The sequence below is a fragment of the Xenopus laevis genome, chromosome 5S (genome assembly GCF_017654675.1).
Source record: "Xenopus laevis strain J_2021 chromosome 5S, Xenopus_laevis_v10.1, whole genome shotgun sequence".
NCBI classification, from domain to species: Eukaryota; Metazoa; Chordata; class Amphibia; order Anura; family Pipidae; genus Xenopus; species Xenopus laevis.
Window position 1 is genome coordinate 34,477,008 of NC_054380.1, and position 20,114 is coordinate 34,497,121.

At 38.7% G+C, this 20,114-nt stretch overlaps 1 protein-coding gene across 1 annotated transcript in view; it reads left to right on the forward strand.

Annotated features, from left to right (window-relative positions):
* sos1.S (SOS Ras/Rac guanine nucleotide exchange factor 1 S homeolog) overlaps positions 1 to 19,629 on the forward strand; it is a 73,604-nt gene extending 53,975 nt beyond the window's left edge. Inside the window, exons 15-22 of the mRNA XM_018265164.2 lie at positions 1,098 to 1,217; positions 5,847 to 6,009; positions 7,393 to 7,510; positions 9,515 to 9,687; positions 11,258 to 11,374; positions 12,616 to 12,880; positions 15,689 to 15,807; positions 18,694 to 19,629. Coding sequence (XP_018120653.1) covers positions 1,098 to 1,217; positions 5,847 to 6,009; positions 7,393 to 7,510; positions 9,515 to 9,687; positions 11,258 to 11,374; positions 12,616 to 12,880; positions 15,689 to 15,807; positions 18,694 to 19,188 — 1,570 coding nt within the window. The 3' untranslated portion in view covers positions 19,189 to 19,629. The remainder of the gene's footprint in view (positions 1 to 1,097; positions 1,218 to 5,846; positions 6,010 to 7,392; positions 7,511 to 9,514; positions 9,688 to 11,257; positions 11,375 to 12,615; positions 12,881 to 15,688; positions 15,808 to 18,693) is intronic.
* The last annotated feature ends 485 nt before the right edge of the window (positions 19,630 to 20,114 follow it).

The following is a 20,114-nucleotide window of genomic DNA, read 5'->3' on the forward strand; positions in this document are numbered from 1 at the left end:
GGTTTTTCCGGCACAGGAAATTTTTGGGAAAATTAATTTAAGGGGAAAAAACCCATGCGGATTTGGTCGGAGTAGTTTTCAGAAAATAATGAGATAAATTTGGACTTTTAGAAATGGGCCTCTTAGTTTAAAGTAAATGTTTGTCATGAAAGGGAATTTTGTGATATGTATATATTCAAGTAAAACTTTCACTTTATGCATAACAGTTGCAATAAGTTATAATGCATGAGCTGTCTGCAAGCAGTGTTAGCTGTTTTCTTTTCTCTCTGCTTTTCTTTAGAACTGTGCAACAACACATAGCAAAATGGGTAGACAACTGGTAACTGGGGAAGTTATTGTGCAGACAGTCAAAATGCCATACCACCCATCACTCTTTTGTATTTATTTACCTGAAACCCCGGGCCGGTGCTCCTATCAGCAGAAAACTGCACCTGCCGGAGGTTCTTCCAGTGAGCACCACGGAGTGATCCTCTTCTGGTTTTCCAGGCAGACGCATGTGCAGTAGAACGAAATAGCCGACTTTTTAGTTAATGTTCGGCTTTTCACTCTAATGTGCATGCACAGCCGTGAGAAGAAAGAAGAAGCCGGAAGAGGAGCGATTCGTGGTGTTGCTGGAATAACCCCGGGCCGATGCAGTTTTCTGCTGATAGGAGCACTGGCCCGGGGTTTCAGGTAAGTATATACAAACACTTGGGGTGCCTAACATTTGGCACCCCCAAGTGGAAGAAGACTTTCCTTCTCCTTTAAATTGGCAAATGTTTTCTTATCTACCTCTGTTTGGCAATTGCTGGCAGATGCCATTGATATCACTGCTGGTAGAGAAAACACAGCATGTGACATTAGTCTTAGTATCGAACCAACTGAGAGTGAAGATCCAAACTTTTATAATTTCCACATATTCTCCCAGTAAATGGAGTCCTCGTTTATTAGATCTTTTTGTCCTGCTGTCATGTGCAGTTTGAAGTATAAATACTCAAATTAAGATGTGGTTAAAACTGCAGATTTTTTCGTTTTTAAGTTTTCCATAACTAACTGCTAAAACGTAAGTATGTGTTTCATGCTAAATTAAATGCTGCTTTTTCACCCCACTGTTTTAGGGCTGTGCAGTCATCAGAGCTTGTTGGAAGCGTATGGACCAAGGAAGACAAAGAAACCAACTCTCCCAATCTCCTAAAGATGATCAGGCACACAACTAATCTCACCCTCTGGTTTGAAAAGTAAGTTTATCCCAAATGTTAATTATTCTGATTTATAATACTAAAAGTAAGTTATTATATTTTAACACCTCTACCCTCTAACCTCTACTTATATAATAGTATCCTGGTGTCTGAGACACGTCCTTATCTAAATGAAGGAGGATTGTTGTCCTCACACTAAATTACCACAGATTTGTATTGCTAATCATGCACTTTAATCACTAATATATTCTCACTGCAGCAGTCAGTGGATCAGACAGGTTCAGACCTACTTCCATACAACTTTTAACTTCCTGTGGGGCGTCTTCCACACAACTTTTACCTTCCTGTGCCCCACTTCTGCTGTTCTTTTTATTGATTTGCACCTGCACGCCCCTCCCCTTCGATGACATCATAGCAGGGCAGATAAAGCACTGGCCTATAAATATGGAGGCTCATCATGGTGTGGGTAACAAACAAGCAGGTTAGGGTCAGGTATTGGCCACTATTGCAAAGCGCTTCAATAACACACCTTCAAAAATTCCCCCTTAGAATTATAAAGGACTTCTTTTCTAATAGTCCTACATTTAAGTGGAATATTGTATGGGCAAATATCAGGGATTATTTAGCTGTGTATCTCAGGGGTCAGCTTTCAGCATGATGCTCAGTAAAATAACCTGTCACTACTGGAACAGTGGACTGAGAATTAAGAATTAAAGTTTTATCCCCCCCCCCCTCTTAAAGTTTTATTGGTGATTTATAAATGAATGCCTAACCCCAGATACATTACTGATACTACAGTGAAACAATGTAGGACACATGTTGGTGGCAGGTTTGAGAACCTGAACTTCATTTCAACATATTTTGCTTGACACCGGCAGGATTTATGGGAAAGTAATGGGATGTCTATTCACTCTTCACCCATGTATTAGGAATTATACTAAACATCTATGCACATTATATGCAATATATAAGATGGGTCTGCTTCCTTTTGCAGTAGCAGGGTTAGAAGCACCCCTGCTTTTGGAGGAGATAAGTATGATGGTTATTGAGAAAACAGCATTTGAAGACAAGGCAGAATAAGCATGAATACTTGAATACTTGAATACCTTTTACAGAAGCAAAGGAAAAACCTAAGCTATTTTTTAGTATTTCCATTAGATAAACACAAAGAATAATAAAAAGGGGTTAGTAAGCCTTTAAAAACATACCAGTTGCTAAATGTAAATAGATAAACACATGAAATGGCTCCCCAAGTCCTGCAGTGATTTTTAGCTGTAAATGTTATTGTGGAGCTCGCATTAGTAGCCAGATATTTACAGGTCTTGAGTGTTTAGCATGAAGTGGTGTTTTGCAGAAAGTAACATCTAATAGCATTGTCTGTCTTTGTTGTGTAGAGCTCAGAGCTTCCATTAAGCCTGTTTTTGTTTTCATTGTAGCATAATGTACAGTTTCTTGGTGGCCTTTAGCCAACCTTCTGCTGGCATAACCGCTGTTTCCATCCACTCAAGTCAAGAGGAAATTTTAAATGGTCTCAATATATACAGTTTGTAAATACCTGGAAGCTTTATAAATGAAATACGGTTAGAATAGATTTCCTCTGTTTTCCACGTCCTCGTACTATTTCTCAAACATTTCTATGAACAATTGTTCACATTGTATTAATTAGTTTGTTTTAATTATGACTGTATTTCTGAACTAAACACATGTAGAGTATGGAAGCCATAGCCACAAAAATACCCCTCTTAATACAGGTATGGGATATGTTATCCGGAAACCTGTTATCCAGAAACGGATTTCTCCAATAGACTCCATTATAATCAAATAATGCAAATTTTTAAAAATGATTTAATTTTTCTCTGTAATGATAAAACAATAATAAAACAGTAGCTTGTACTTGATCCAAACTAAGATTTAATTAATCCTTATTGGAAGCAAAACCAGCCTATTGGGTTTATTTACAGTTTACATGATTTTCTCGTAGACTTAAGGTATGAAGATCCACAGAAAGATCTGTTAGCATTCTTGATAACAGGTCCCATACCTATACGTTATCATTTGAAATACTTTAGATATACAAACCTAATATTTAAAGCACAGGAAGCAGTTTAACGGTTCTTAAAGGGTAATAGGCACCACTATGTGCTAGTCGAATTAATTGCTTCATGTTCATTTAACCTTTTGTCTGGCAGTTAGCTAGACTCTTTGTGAGCTTATGGTTTCCAAAGTCACGTCATGGTCTCCTCGTGACTAAGTTGAAGCCAGGGTTTATTTTGCTCCCTATAGCTCCTGTGCCTTGGCACTGCATGTTTTATATTGAGTCTTCTACCACCTGCCTTTAGCTCCTCACACAATTTGTGAGTAATCTAAGGACTTGTAGCTCTCAGGCAAGCTGCATAAACAATAATTCATTCCAGGACATATATGTAACCTTGTTCATTTTTTTTAGGTCCATTCACTAATTACCATTTACTTTTTAAAGGAGAGCTAAACCATCCACATACCAAAAGCCCCCTAAACGTCCTGGTATTGTCCCCCTCAATGTCCCCCTTCCCACAATGTGAGTTAGTTAAAAAAAAATCTAACCTTTAAATGCAGTGGAGCTCCCAGTCATCATCTTCCGTTTCTTCGTGTAGTCTTGGGTCTCTTCACTGACATAAAGCAGAGTTGGGCCAAACCAGGAATTGGCTTCAACTGTGCATGCGCAAACCAGGCGCTCCGCTGCGCTTCTCTGCAGGGGAGGGGGGCCAATTCCATGAAGTTTAGGGAGGCTTTTAGTACGGGGGGGAGGGGATTAGTTCTCCTTTAAGTGCTGGCTTAACAAATGTTAGCCACAAGGTAAACTTCAGTTGGGATGGGGGGGTTGTTTTGTTGATTACTTAGGGGCACATTTACTTAGCTCGAGTGAAGGAATAGAATAAAAAATACTTTGAATTTCGAAGTTTTTTTTGGCTACTTCGACCATCGAATTGGCTACTTCGGCCTTCGACTACGACTTCGAATCGAACTAAAAATTGTTCGACTATTCGACCATTCGATAATCGAAGTACTGTCTCTTTAAAAAAAACTTCGACCACCTACTTCGCCACCTAAAACCTACCGAGCACCAATGTTAGCCTATGGGGAAGGTCCCCATAGGCTTTCTAGGCAATTTTTGATTGAAGGAAAATAGTTCGATCGATGGATTAAAATCCTTCGAATCGTTCGATTAGAACGATTTAATTGTTCGATCGAACAATTTTTCCTTCAATCGAACGAATTGCGGTAAATCCGTCGACTTCAATATTCAAAGGATTTAACTTCGATGGTCTTATATCGAGGGCTAATTAACCCTCGATATTTGACCCTTAGTAAATGTGCCCCTACGAGTAATATATGACATTTATACTCAAATTTTATATCAGAGTTAAGACATTTCATGGGGTTAAATGGTAGGTAGGGTTGGGTGTTGTCTCTATGTGTTTCAGGTAGGGGTCAGGGCTTATGAACAAAGGCAAAGTTGTAAAGCTAATGTCATACTTGCCAATTAAAGGGGTGGTTTACCTTAAAGTTAACTTTTAGTATGTTATAGAATGATATAGAATTCTAAACAACTTTTCAATTTGCCTTTTTTAATTTTTTGTAGTTTTTAAATACTTAACCTTCTTCTTCTAACCCCTTTTCAGCTTCAAATGGGTGTCACTGACCCCATCTGAATAACAAATGCAGTGTAAGGCTACACATTTATTTATTTCTCTTCTTTCTACACTTCTATTCATGTTCCTTAATAATTCTAGAACCACAAATAATAAAAAATGAAAGCCAATTGAAAGTTGTCTCAGACTATCACTCTCTACATAAGACTACAAGTTAAATTAAAGGTGAACAACCGAACAACCCCTAGTCCCAAAATTCCTGTAATGCCTGTCATTATTTTTAATTGTACTGTAATTACAATCCTTGTGGACGTTTCATTATTATTTTTAATTTAAAATTGTCAAATGTTTTTTACTCCGTTTGTTTCCTGTCTTTTCATTTCATTAGAAATATTTGGTTATTGCTATGTAGCTATTGTGTGGGTCAAAACCATTCTCATTCTTTTCAGTCAACATACAGTAAGGGTAAGGCCAGACATGACATTTTTACTCTGCGTTTTTAAATAAGCTCAGTCGAGCGTAAATACGCATGCGTTTTTCATGTGTTTTTCAGCACATAGGTTTCTTTTCCCAACATGCACTTCTCATTGTTCTTGTTCCCCATAATTCCGCTGGCTGGAAATAGAAAAGCTATTTAGAAATAGAATAACTATTTACATGCAAAATGGAGCAGCAATGATCGTCAATACGCAACGCAATTACGTCACGTTTCTGCTAAAAACACCAATAATGGCTTCCCTTGGCGGATTTCAGCTTGCAAGCGCCCTGTGAGAATTGCCATAGTGCGTTTTCCATTAGTTTCAGTGGTAGTGCAGTTTGTGCATATTTACGCCTGACGCAGCTTTTTTAAAAACGCAATGTAAAAACGCCATGTCTGGCCTTGCCCTAAGTGTTCAATGCTCAATGGAGTTGTTGTTCAGACTGTGGATCCACAAGTTGAAGTTAAGAGTTGAGCAGCTGCTGGAGAGACAGAGATTGGTCATCCATCTGTTAGTTCTATTAAAGCTTGAAATATATTTTTTTTATTATTTTAAAGGTGTATTGTAGAAACTGAAAATCTGGAAGAGCGTGTGGTTGTGGTTAGTCGCATCATAGAAATTCTCCAAGTGTTTCAAGAGCTGAATAACTTTAATGGTGTACTTGAAGTTGTAAGTGCCATGAACTCCTCTCCAATATACAGGCTGGATAACACCTTTGAGGTGAGGAAACTTGTTGTACCGTGATTCCCTGTAATTTAGCCTAGACAGACTTCAGATATTACTACAGAATAAATGTGGAAGAAATAGGGATGCACCGACTCCAGGATTCGGTTTGGGATTCAGCCAGGATTCGGCCTTTTTCAGCAGGATTCGGATTCGGCTGAATCCTTCTGCGCGGCTGAACGGAATCCTAATTCGAATATGCAAATTGGAGGCAGGGAGGGAAATTGTGTGACTTTTTGTCACAAAACAAGGAAGTAAAAAATGTTTTCCCCTTCCCACCCCTAATTTGCATATGCATATGCAAATTAGGATTTCATTCGGTATTCGGCCCAATCTAAATCAGTCTGGTGCATGGGTGTGTGGCTTATATCATATACTGAACTTAACAAATTATCCCAGCACTTTCATTATACAACTTTAAGGAACAATTAGATTAGAGGGAACTTGTCTGTATTGGCAAAAAGAGACAATTTTAGTTACATGGTTTGTACAAAGTATGCATAAGATGGTGCACCCCGCCAAGGCAGTGTCCATGCACCAGTCTTACCTAATTGAAAAAATGGAATTTTCTTTGGGAGGAGAAAGAACATACCTGCTTCTCTCTTTATGTGGCCTGACCTCTTCCAAAGAAACATTCAGCATTATGGGCTTTTAAGTAATCTGTTGGAATATATATATATATATATATATATATATATATATATATATACACATACAAACGACATACAAACGGAAAATAGTAGCGCACTCCTGGGATTTCTTCGATAAAAAATTAGTTTATTTAATCATCATTACAGTAATCAACATTTCGGCTCGTGTCCAGAGCCTTTATCAAGATCTTGATAAAGGCTCTGGACACGAGCCGAAACGTTGAAAACTGTAATGATGATTAAATAAACTAATTTTTTATCGAAGAAATCCCAGGAGTGCGCTACTATTTTCCGTTTGTATCTACTATTTCCCAGGAGCAGCACCCGGGTGGATGAGAGGAATTGCCAAGAGGAGTGCGGATCAACGAGACTGTATATATATATATATATATATATATATATATATATATATATATATATATATATATATATATAATTTTTTTTTTTTTTAATATATACAGTATATATTTTTATGTATATTTTTTTGAAAGCTACATGAAGAGGCAGATTTTTGGCAGGGGTTAGTTAGGAGTAATTGGATACTTTAGAAACATTGCAGAATTATTAATTGATATATATTTTCAACAGTTTCTATTGTCATGCAATGACAACTTTATATTAAACGTTTGCTTTTGATATAGTTCCCCATTAAACTAAGCAGAACAACTCTTTGCACAAAAATGACAAACCTCAGATGATTTCCCTAAGTGTTTTTGTTTGCAATTCAAAGCAAGTACCAAGCCGTCAAAGAAAAATTTTAGAAGAAGCTCATGAACTGAGTGAAGATCACCAAAAGAAATATTTGGCGAAACTCAGGTCAATTAATCCACCGTGTGTGCCTTTTTGTGGTATGTGTATAACTAATGTGCTTTCCTTATTTAAAGTTATTTAAAGGGGGCTAGATTTTGGTGAAGGTGAACAAATGTCGTTAGAAACACCATCTGCAAGGGCTAGTGGTAATTTTGGGGTTAAATACATTTATTTAAACAACATGGTTATCAATAATGTCTGTATATTTGTTAAACAGACAATAAACTCATTGTCGCCTAAGTGGATAGATCTATTTTTAAAAATCCTATTGTAAAGCCAAATACTATAATAAGCCATTTTTTAAAGTTTAAAACCTGTGCAGTGTGGATTCTCTTCTGGCAAAGAAAAGGAAGATCCAGTCCATATCTGCAGTGACAGGAATGAATTAGATTGCACTGTCACTCAGAGATTAACTCATTCATTCCTTTCAATTCACATATGGGACAGACTGAAATTTCTCTGCCTGCGTTTGTAATGTGTGACACATTGTAGGTAGGGGAACGATAGTCCTTATTTGAGCAGGATTTCAAGTCCAAAATTAGCTCTCACGCCAAACAAAAACACCACAATTGGACTGCACCCCACACACCTCCACCTAGTGAAGCTAAACAAAACGTAATTTTAAGCACATATCTTTCATAGGAGCATAGGGTTTTTGCGCCCAGGGGGGTTCCTTCTCCTTTAAAGTGCTACTACAGGTATGGGATCCCTTATCCAGAAACTCTTATCCACAAAGTTCCGAATTACAGGAAGGCGGTCTCCCATTTTAAAAAAAATTAATTCCGATTTTTAAAGCTGATTTTCTTTTTCTCTGTAAACATAAAACAGTAGCTTGTACTTGATCACAACTAAGATATAATTAATCCTTCTAAGAGGCAAAACAATCCCATTGGGTTTATTTAATATTTAAAGTAATCTTGAGCAGACTTAATGTATGCAGATCCAAATTATGGAAAGATCCCTTATCCAGTAAACCCCCAGGTCCCAAGCATTCTGAATAATAGGTCCCATACCTGTACCAATAATACCAACCATTGGACAGTCGGGGCTCTAATGACACACAACTGACATAGTTTTGGTTCTGGATATTAGAGGTGTGTGAAGTGCAGTCTGTTATGGACTGTGTGATATAAGCCAAAGGGCAATGGCACATGTATATTTTGTTTGTCACTCCTGAGCTGCAGCAATTAAAAAGTCAAGAATAGCCAAAAGGTAGTTCTCTACTGATCTGTGAATAACCAATGACCCAAAACTGCTGAAAATGCCTATCACAGTATTTCCCATATCAGGCTTTTTCATTTTAATACTCATTGCTATAAAATGATACTCTGAATGCAAAGATAGCAAAAGAAGAGAAAACAAAAACGCCAGAAATACATTTTTTTTTTTAAAATAAGGTTATTTAAACTCAGAACAAGTTTATTGTGCTTAAAGGTAAATTGAAATGTTAAAGGGTGTATTAGAGATAATCTTTTATACTTCAATTTTGTGTGCATGTATATTTTATCAACTATGTTTGGAAAATGTAAATACTATTTCTTTTTTCAGTGAACCTAGTAACTTTGCTTTTATGTAAGCTGTTGTGCTGTTTGAAGTTTTGAATAGTTCAATAAGCTTTCCATATAATGTGCTGTATTTATCATGGCTTGGCCATAGGACCTATATTGATTGTGATATATAATCTAGAACAGTGATCCCTAACTAGTGGCTCATGACAACATGTTGCTCACCAACTCCTTGGATGTTGCTCCCAGTGGCCTCAAAGCAGGTTCTTATATTTGAACACAATTTTGTGTAGAAACCAGGTTTTCTGTCAAACAGAGCCTCCTGTAGGCTGCCAGTCCATATAGTGGCTGCCAGTCCATATAGTGGCTGCCAGAGAGTCAATCAGAGCCCTTATTTGGGCAACCCAGGAACTTTTTTCATACTTTTTACATTTGAATGTGACTCACAAGTTATAAAGGTTGGGGACCCCTGATGTACAAGATGTAACATTGTCTTGCTTCAGTAAACTGATCTTAAGTTGTTTTTTTTCATCCCAGGAATCTATTTGACAAACATTTTAAAGACAGAAGAAGGCAACCCTGATTTTCTCAAGAGACATGGGAAAGAACTGGTGAATTTTAGCAAGAGGAGGAAAGTGGCTGAAATCACTGGGGAAATACAGCAGTACCAGAATCAGCCTTATTGCTTACAAGTAGAACCAGATATACGAGTATGTTTAAGGATTGCAAATTGTATTCTGAACTACTTTTGTTTTTAACTTTTTTTTTTCCCTTCATCTATGTGCCATAATTGGTAAATTATAAATTGAAATATAACCTCATCATATTGTATCTTAATTAGATAGTTTTACTGTGGGCAAAGAAAGAACAGTGACATTTACAAATAGTTAAGTACTGTTTTAAAGTAGAAGGAAGGTTCTAATCACTGGAGGTGCCAAATCTTAGGCATCCCACAATGATTATAATTGCTTACCTAATACCCTGGGCCAGCTCTCTTATTAGTGGAAAACTACACTTGCCTGGGTTACTTCTGTATGAGCATCACGGAGTGACCCTCTTTTACCGCTTCTTCATTCTTCAATGATCCTGGGCTGACACATGTGCAGATTAGTAGAAAAAGCTGAATTTCTGCTTAAAGGACCAGTAACATCAAATTTTTTTTTTTTTTTTTTTTTAAATTATTGGTATACAACAACAAAAAACACAAAGACAAATTAAACTTTGAAATCGCTAAGTCTTTATTAAGAAATAACTGAAACTCCACTTGCGCTCCTCTTCAGAAAAGGAACAGGGCGACGATCCATCGTGCAGCACTCGATTTCTCCTCCCTGGCTATCTCCTTTAAGGAAGGCAGGGAGGAGAAATCGAGCGCCGCACAATGGATTTTCGGTTATTTCTTAATAAAGACTTGGCGATTTCAAAGTTTAATTTGTCTTTGTGGTTTTTATATCATTGTATACTAATGAATTTTTAAAAAAAATAAATTTGATGTCACTGGTCCTTTAAAGTTTGGCTTTTCACTCTTTTGTGTATATGCGAAGAAAAAGACACAGAGGAGGATCACTCAGACGAGGTATCAGGTAATTGATTATAATCAATGGGTGGTGCCTAGCATTTGGCACCCCCTTATAATGGCCTGATGAGAGAGGTTACTTTTTTTTGTTTTTGGTCTTCTAGTTTGTTTTCCATAGTGCTGTCCGCTTGATAGAGTACTTAAGCCCTAACAACTGGATTAAACTTGAAATTCAAACAGAGCTGCACAGCAAAAAATATAAACATTTGTAAAACTATAAATTAAAAATAAAGATAAAGTGCAAATTCATAAAATTCTTGTTTCTAAAGAACCTGGAAAGAAAAAAAAGATCTTAATTATGGAAGAGTTGTCTCTCATAGATTCTATTTTGTCCAGATAATCCAAATTGCATCAAAAAAATTTTTTCTCTGTAATAATAAAACAGTACCTACTACTTGATCCAAACTAAGATATAATCAATGTTTATGTGAGGCAAAACCAGCCTATTGGGTTTATTTAATGTTCAAATTATTTTCTAGTACAAAAACTTAATTTAAAGGCATACTACAATGGTTACTGAAGGTTAGATATGAAAAGTATTCCCCATACATGTAAATCTGGTTCCATGTACAGTAGCCAACAAAAAAACATACAGGTTTAAAATTTGTACTGTGCTCTAAATGTTTATTTTAATAGATTGTTAAATGTACACTTATGTTAACTCCTAAACCAAGGCTAAAACACTGACTGTTGTGCATGAATTTCAGAAATTCTTTGAGAATTTAAATCCGATGGGAAATACCCCAGAAAAAGAATTTGAGGATTACTTGTTTAAGAAGTCCTTGGATATTGAGCCACGCAATGCAAAGACTCTGCCAAGATTCGTAAGTACATAGGTATACTAAAAGAGTTACTACATTGTTAGGAGTAAAGTGAGGATGAAACAGACATCAATTTCAGGCAGCAGCAGCAACCCCAGGATCACTCCTGTCCAGAAAGGAAATAAAACAATTAAAACAATAGTAGCCATGGGCAGGGCAGCCATCAGGGGGGGACAGGGGGGAGAGTTGTAGGGGGCCCCGAGGGTAAGGGGGGCCCTGCCACTCCACACTTACTTGATTAGCCGGGCACCCCATCTTTCTGAGAGCTGCTGACTTCAGGAAGGCATGGATGTTTAAGGGGCCCTGGCCACCAATTTTCTCATAATGTGGGGGGGGGGGCCCTGGCCACCAATTTTTCTTTTCTCATGTGGGGTCCTAGCCACCAATATTTTTTAATGGGGGGCCCTGGCCACAAATGTTTTTTTTATGGGGGGCCCTGTCCACCAATATCTTTTTGTTTTCTATTAACATGTGGGAACCCTAGCCACCAATATTTTTTTGCTTTTTTAATGTGTGGTGGGGGGCGGACCTGTGGGGGTGGGGAGGGCGGACCTGTAGATGGGGCTAGCGGTGGGTGCAGCCCAGGGGGCCCAGGAAATTTTGCCGTATGGGGCCCTACGATTTCTGATGGCGGTCCTGGCCATAGGGTTAGTGGAATTTGTCTCTGGAAAAAAAAAAACACGAATCTTCTCTCAAAACAATTCTAAAGTACAGTATAGGGTCAATTATCGCATACATGTTCCATAAGCAGAGACATTGCCCTCTAATTTTTATTCAAACACTGCGTCAGCCCCAAAATATGAATGCTATTTAAGATGTTCTGAGAAGTGTCATAGTTATCAGTGTAAAGAAACATTTACTAACAGTTAATTGCCCATCTCAAGCACATGGTTCATGCTGGGTAGAGTAGAAAGTCTATGAAGTGAAGTTTCTCAACTTCCCATTGTCTTAGGTCAGGTATCTGCAGGAAGAATAGTCAACGATTGTTTGGTTTGCCCTATATTAACTTTAACTTTGGTTGCCTTGAGCTACTGCACAAAAAATGTGCCCACTGTAAAATTGGTAAATACATATTCTTTAAATGGAGAACATCTTAAATGAGAAAAGTATAGCACATTTTAAATTTTCAAATGAAAATGGGATGTGGCTTTTCCATTTTTGAAATAATTGAAATGTTTCTGTAAATGTTTACCTTTAAAATATGTTCTTGGTAAAATGTCTGTTATCTTCCAATTGTTCTACAGGCTAAAAAATACAATTATAATCTTAAATCACCTGGGGTGCGCCCATCCAATCCAAGGCCAGGTACAATGAGGCACCCTACTCCTCTGCAACAAGAACCCAGAAAAATCAGCTACAGTCGCATACCAGAGAGTGAATCAGAAAGTGTAGCCTCGGCTCCAAACTCTCCTCGGACTCCCTTAACACCACCACCTCCATCCGCTGCCTCTAGCACCACTGATGTTTGTAGTGTGTTTGATTCAGACCCTTCAAGTCCATTTCATTCACGTAGGTACCCTGTCTGTTGACTGGCTTCAAGAGTGAAGTTGAAGTACACACATATAAACAGTTTCTATTTAGAGTGGGTTCGGCTTTTTGTGCAAAAACATATTTATTTCTTAAAGGAAAATTCAATCCTTTAACAAAAAAACTAGCCCCCCCTTATCACACATAGACCTCCCCCCCATCTTAACTGCCCATCCCCCGGGGAAATGCCCCTAACATTTTACTTACCCCTCGGCGCAGATTAAGGAATCGAGTTCACCACAGCCATCTTCCCGGTCGGCAATTTCCGTCCATTTCAGCGCATGCGCAGTCGTTGCAAACCGGTAAACTGCTCCAACTGTGCATGTGCCGGTTCGCCAGTCTCCTTCTCAGCTTACCGAAGACCCGGAAGATGGCTGCGGTGAACTCCGATGCCTGAATCTGTGCTGAGGGGTAAGTAAAAAGTTAGGGGCATTTCACCGGGAGGGAGGCAGTTAGGCTGGGGGGGAGGGGGGTCTACGTGTGGTGGGGTGTATTTTTTTGCTAAAGGGTTGAATTCTCCTTTAAAGCGATACATTCATGGGATTTTGTTTATATTTAATTTTGAAATCTTAAATGGGGGTAGACATATTGTCAATTTCCCAGCTGCCCCAGTCGTGTGACTTGTGCTCTGATAAACTTCAGTCACTCTTTACTGCATCACTCCCTCCCCCCCCCTCCAGCAGCCTAACAACAGAAAAATGGGAAGGAAACCAGATAGCAGTTCCCTGACACAAGATAACAGCTGCCTGGTAGATCTAAGAACTGCACTCAATAGTAAAATCCAGGTCCCACTGAGACACATTCAGTTACATTGAGTAGGAGAAACAACAGCCTGCCAGAAAGCAGTTCCATCCTAAAGTGCTGGCTCTTTCCGAAAGCACATGACCAGTGACCTGAGATGGCGCCTACACATCAATATTATAACTAAAAAAAATACACTTTCTGCTTGAGGAATAACATTTTATGGCGTAGAATGAATTATTTGCATTGTAAACAGTGTAATTTGGAAATAAAAACTACATCATAAAAATCATGACAGAATCCCTTTAAACAAATAATGTGGTTTCTTTTACTTTCCCTTTTAGTGTAATCTGTACAATTGCTGCTGTTGCCAAAACACATTTACAGCAGTCCTGTTGTTCATTCTCAAATCATAGCAAGTTTTGTTATCGCTTATGAAAAGACAACATTAATGTTGTATTAACAAACCTCATCTTTCTTCAAGCTGCACTCTGTGTCAGGCTTTCAGATAAATCGGAGTTCAATATACAGTTTATAAAGTGAATAATGTACCCCATACAGTAATCTATAAGATATTAAACATCACCAATGAGTTAAATGACCATGTAATGTCATGTGCCTCTCAGGTGATTTGTAATATATTTATAAATTACAGTGCTGGGTACATTAAACATTATGAACTACACTTGGAACTAGAGTCCTGCACCGGTCCATTTTTTGGAACCCCAACCTGCAATCCGCAACCCGGACCTGCATTCTTACCCGCTTGGACCGCTACCCGTCCCGCAAGTACCTCATCCGGACCCGCTGACCATCAAGAATCAAGAAGTTATGTCATTGTGAACCGGAAGTGACATCATCGGAAGTAGACATGATCAGAAAAAAGGAGTAAAAATCGCTATTGAGAAGACTCGCAGCCCGACCCGCAGACCCACGTCTACACCCGGAACTTCTGCCCGCAACCCCCAGGGTACCGCAGATTTTTGCGGGTAACCCACGGGTATCCGACCTGCTGCAGGACTCTACTTGGAACACTACTACACCTACACATTTTTTAGAACATTTAGGCCAAAAACTTATAAACTAAAAATTATAAGGATATCATTTACAACATGGATCATTGGAACATTACCTTGATGTAGATTATTATTTGATTAACTACCCACTACTCTCTGTGCAGTTGCTCTAAAGACCCAGAGGAAGTTAGCAAGTAAAGCCCCTTAAAGGGGTTGTTCACCCTTGAGTTAACCTTTAGTATGATGTAGAGAGTTACATTCTGAGACAATTTGCAATTGGTTTTTCGTTTTTTATTATTTGTGGTTTACGAGTTATTTAGCTTTTTATTCAGCAGCTCTCCAGTTTGCTTTGTCAGCCATCTGGTTGCTAGGGTCCAAATTACCAAAGCAATGATGCATTGATTTAAATGAGCATATAAAATAATCATAGAGGAGAGTCTGAATAGAAAGAGGCGTAATAAAAACAAGCAATAACAAAAAATTTGTAGTCTTACAGAGCATTTGTTTTTAGACAGGGTCAGCGACCCCCATTTGAAAGCTGGAAAGAGTAAGAAGACGAAGGCAAATAATTCAAAAACTATTCAAAATAAATAATGAAGACCAATTGAAAGGTTGCTTATAATTGACCATTCTTTAACATACTAAAAGTTAACTAGAAGTTCAACCACCCCTTTAATCTTTCATTTCAGAAATAATAGAGACCATATGTATTTCTTAATTTAAAAAAGCACAAGCCCTATTGTATACTTTAAATAAATGATGAAACCTAGCAGACTTTGTAACTTCTCTGTGAGAGGCCAGAAGGTATGAGAAAACATGGTAACCCCAATTCCATATCTTTGGGCTGCACAGTTTTAGTACTGCAGGATCCTTAAAACAGAGTTCCCTGTCCTACTTACACTCGTATTTCTCTATCATCACGCCATTTGGAGTATTACTTTTTTTATACTGCACAGTAATAATGGCAGTGTCATGTTCATGAATATTGGTGTGCTGAATAATTCTCTTGACAATGTTTGTTACATTTATTCAGGCTCAGCTTCAGTATCATCCATAAGTTATACCAAGAATATGGATGAAATGCAAGTTCCTCCACCTGTCCCCCCTAGACGAAGACCAGAGTCTGCTCCAACAGAATCATCTCCATCAAAGGTACATTGGGCTTTTTTTTCTTTAATCTTTTGACACTGCGGCATGATATGAATCTGCTTTCAGACCACTTATACGTACACTTCTCACACACACAGCAAAAACCTTGCAGCTTTTATTTTCATAGCAAAATTAAAGGACGTTTTCTTTGTAGGCCTATAAGTTAAAGGTCCCCATCAATGTTATTATACATTTAAAAAACATTTTACATTTTCAATTTACATGTTTCATTTTATATAGTTGTGTTCATGGCAGGAAGTGTACTGCTAATTCATTCGCAACATTATCAGAATTATGTTTTGGGCAGGATTCAATTCATAGCAGCCTTTTTCATCTGAGATCTGGTTAAGCTCAGTGTCCATAAGTCTTGGGGAGATCAAGAAAGGGAGTCACTTGGCACTTTGAGGGTCAGTGTTACTGTTGAAGTCTTTGGATATGTCAGTATGCCTTCAGGCATGAACAGTAAACATTGCCCTATTCTATAATATCATCATGGTGGTGAGTGTATAGCACAAGGTACTGTATTTATTATTAGAGAGAAATGAACAATACAAAAATAAAAAATGGTTTTCTTAAAATGAACTTTGTGGGAAAGGCATTTTTGTGTCTTGGCCCTCACTGGGGCCTTTGTCAAAACACAATCCAATATCAACAGTGATTAAATAGTGACTAGAGTCAAGTAGAGGACAGAGCCCCCAGCCATCTCCACTATAAGGGCACAGGCACATGGAGATTGGTCTCCCGCTGCTCTCAGCCTGTGATTTTCTGCAGGCGGAGAGAAGCAGACCTGCTGTCTTCCACATGTCTGTCTATCTAAAAAGTACAGCTTCTGTCTGAGTGCAGGTACACAGAGTGGAGCAGTGATTGGCCCAGAAAACACAAAGCAGGCATTTTCAGTCCATTTTCTACTCTGCGTACCTGCACTCAAGTGGAAGATGTACTTTTTGGTGCAGATACAGAGACAATGCTCTATGTGCCTTTGCCCTAAAGAGTACATACTTGAGGTACAAAATATCCCATAGTACATGCAAATTATTAACACTGCCACCCAGAGGTGAGAATGATTTATACATTTTACAAATAACCGGTATAATAAATAGTATCAATTCTTAATTAAAAAAAACATATAGATTTAGAGTTGGACTGGAGCCTTAGGGGCCCACTGGGGCTGCAAAATGAAGGGCCTTCCTGGCAGTCCCCGGGGTCCCCTCCAGACCTCCAAATTCCAGCCCCGTAACGTTCATGTGTGAACAATACAGGGGATTACAGTCTGAATTTGAGGTGTAAACAATGCAGGGGCCAGTCTCCCACTGAAAATCATACGATCGGCAATACACGCAGAGATATTATCGGCAGCCGACAGAAATTTTCTAAACTGTCCGATCGACCAAACGATAGATCTCCGCCAGATGAAAAATGTCGGGACTCTCACGTTCCGAAAATCCTCGATTCGTACGATGAGATCTTTGCGTCTATGGCCAGCTTTAATCTCTGTACTGATACCATTTAAATTTTACAGCAGGCAGACTTTCATGTGGGAGGCCAAACAAGGGGGTTTGCAGGCCGGATGTGGCCCACCAGTTGGACAGCCCTGATGTATGATATTTTGTATATGGGCAGAACCTGTAGTGTATTGGAAATGTATTACAAACCTCTTCTTTTCACTTTCCTTACTCTTCTGTGGTGGTACTCTATCACTTTCTTTGCCGTTTCTCTGGTTTATCCAAAACTTGCTTGAGCGTATACTCCTTATATCCCCTCTCCAGGAATCATTCACAGGTGTCCCTAATCTGGGCTTCACTTATCCCTATCTAATCAAGAATACAAATCTATACAGCTACTGTTTTTTATAAAAAAAAAAAAAGTAATTAGAGATTCATATGAAAGAGAGTATTACCTCATTCAAACCAAAAAATAACTCCTTTTTTTCCGCTGCGTTATTTTAGACAATTTTCAAGTTTTTTTTTTAAAGTTTTTATTTATTGGTTTATCTTCAACATACAATAATAAAGGATATCATATCAATGACAGTAGTTTTCCAGCGCTTTAGGATGGGTGGGGTAGGAAGTGTCCAGGCTAGGATGATAGTTTTCCTAGTATAATAAGTCGGAGGAGAGTACGCCGGTTCTTGTCCAGAACTCTATTCTCCACCAGACCCAGTAGGCATGCTTCTGGGGACCACACATTTGGCATGTCTAGTGTTTCCACTGCAAATGCCACCACTTTCCCACAGCCTAGTTGGTGTGAGGTAGGTTCTATGAATTGTACGATATTGTATCATGATATCATTACTGATGATCACAGAGGGGAAGTATGAGTAGGTGAGGTCATCCCAATCATCCAAGTCTAGCTGTGGGATATCTGAGGCCCATTTGGTGTAGCATTGGGCAAAGGGGTTACCTCTCTGCTTATAAAGGAGTAAATGCGTGATATCATTTGTTTCCAACCCGGTACCCTTAATAGTGCCTCTAGTTGAGACATAATTACCCTGGGGGGGATCAGGGAACTGGCTAGAAGCTTCATGTCTGAGCTGTAGATACCTGAACCACATGGTTCTAGGGAGTTTGTACTCCATACTTAGGGATGTGAAGGACTTTAACTCTTGAGAATCATACAGTTGACCAAGATATTTAATATTAAACTTTGCCCAAAGTGACGGGTCAGGTATTGCGAGGAAGTGATGTAACTGGGGATTGCACCACAAGGGCGTGTCATTTTTACATAATGTTTAGTTTTATGGATTCATTCATATGTATGTATGTATGTCTGTATGTACAGCATGTTAGCTTAAACTTCAGTGTCTTGTTTGTAAGGCCAAAGTGTTTGAGTTTATCATTAGTAGAAGGACTGACAATTGTGGATGATTTTGCACCTCATTTTATGTTTCAGATAATATCAAAGCATTTGGACAGCCCTCCAGCAATCCCTCCCCGCCAGCCCACATCAAAAGTATACTCCCCACGGTACCAGACTTCTGAACGTTCATCAGTTTCTGATGCACCAGAGAGCCCTCCACTTTTACCACCTCGAGAACCAGTACGTACGCCAGATGTCTTCTCCATTTCACCACTACACCTCCAGCCTCCCCCACTTGGTCGGAAAAGTGAACATGCCAACACCTTCTTCCCATACAGCCCTTCACCTTTTACCCCACCTCCACCACAGACTCCATCCCCTCATGGGACAAGAAGACACCTGCCCTCTCCACCCTTAATACCACAAGATGTAGAACTAGCGTCTACTACCGGACCACCTGTCCCACCTCGACAAAGCACTTCTCTACCTATCCCAAAGCTCCCTCCAAAAACTTACAAAAGAGAGCCCCCCCATTCTTCTATTCACAGAGATGGGCCTCCACTATTGGAAAATGCAAACTCCTTGTAATACAAATAGTGTATTCTAAACACTAAAAACCTTTCCTTTGGTTGGAAACAAAACATTCATAAAAGGAATTGAAATTGCAATGAATTTAAACCGATTAAACAAAAAAGGGACAACTTGTCTTGTTCCTTTCTGATGGGCTGAATGTTGCACCACAAAATATGACTCTTGGTCTGGCAGCGAGTAAGTCAGCTGCAAATAGATATGTGAATAATCACTGAGGTTCTACAGATGATAAGGTGATGCAGGAGGCTGGGGAATGTTCAAGCTGCAGCTCTACAGCTGTTATAACTACAGAGCTGCATCTATGAGATAAAATACTAAAGATATCCATCTAATATTGTAATACTTAGGGATGCACCGAATCCAGGATTCAGTTCGGGATTTGGCCTTTATAAGCAGGATTCGGCAGAATCCTTCTGCCTGGGCCGAACCGAATCCTAATTTGCATATGCAAATTAGGGATGGGGAGGGAAATCGCGTGACTTTTTGTCACAAAACAAGGAAGTACAAAATGTTTTCCCCTTCCCACCCCTAATTTGCATATGCAAATTAGGGTTCGGTATTCGGCCGAAACTTTTGTGAAGGATTCGGGGGTTCGGCCGAATCCAAAATAGTGGATTTGGTGCATCCCTAGTAATAATACATAAACTTATTTTATTAAGGACATTTTACTTTATGGAGGCCTTTCTGAACCTTGGGGCCTGAGATGAGTGCCCTTTCTGCCCTAAACCAGCCCTTCTGATGAGAGTCACAGACTAGAATATTATGCACTTTTTATATATATATATATATATATATATATATATATATATATATATATATATATATATATATATATATATATATATATATATATATATATATATATATATAGGTTTGTTTGTATCCTTTTTCAATTCTCTTTTGCGCTTTAAGCCTCTGCTTTA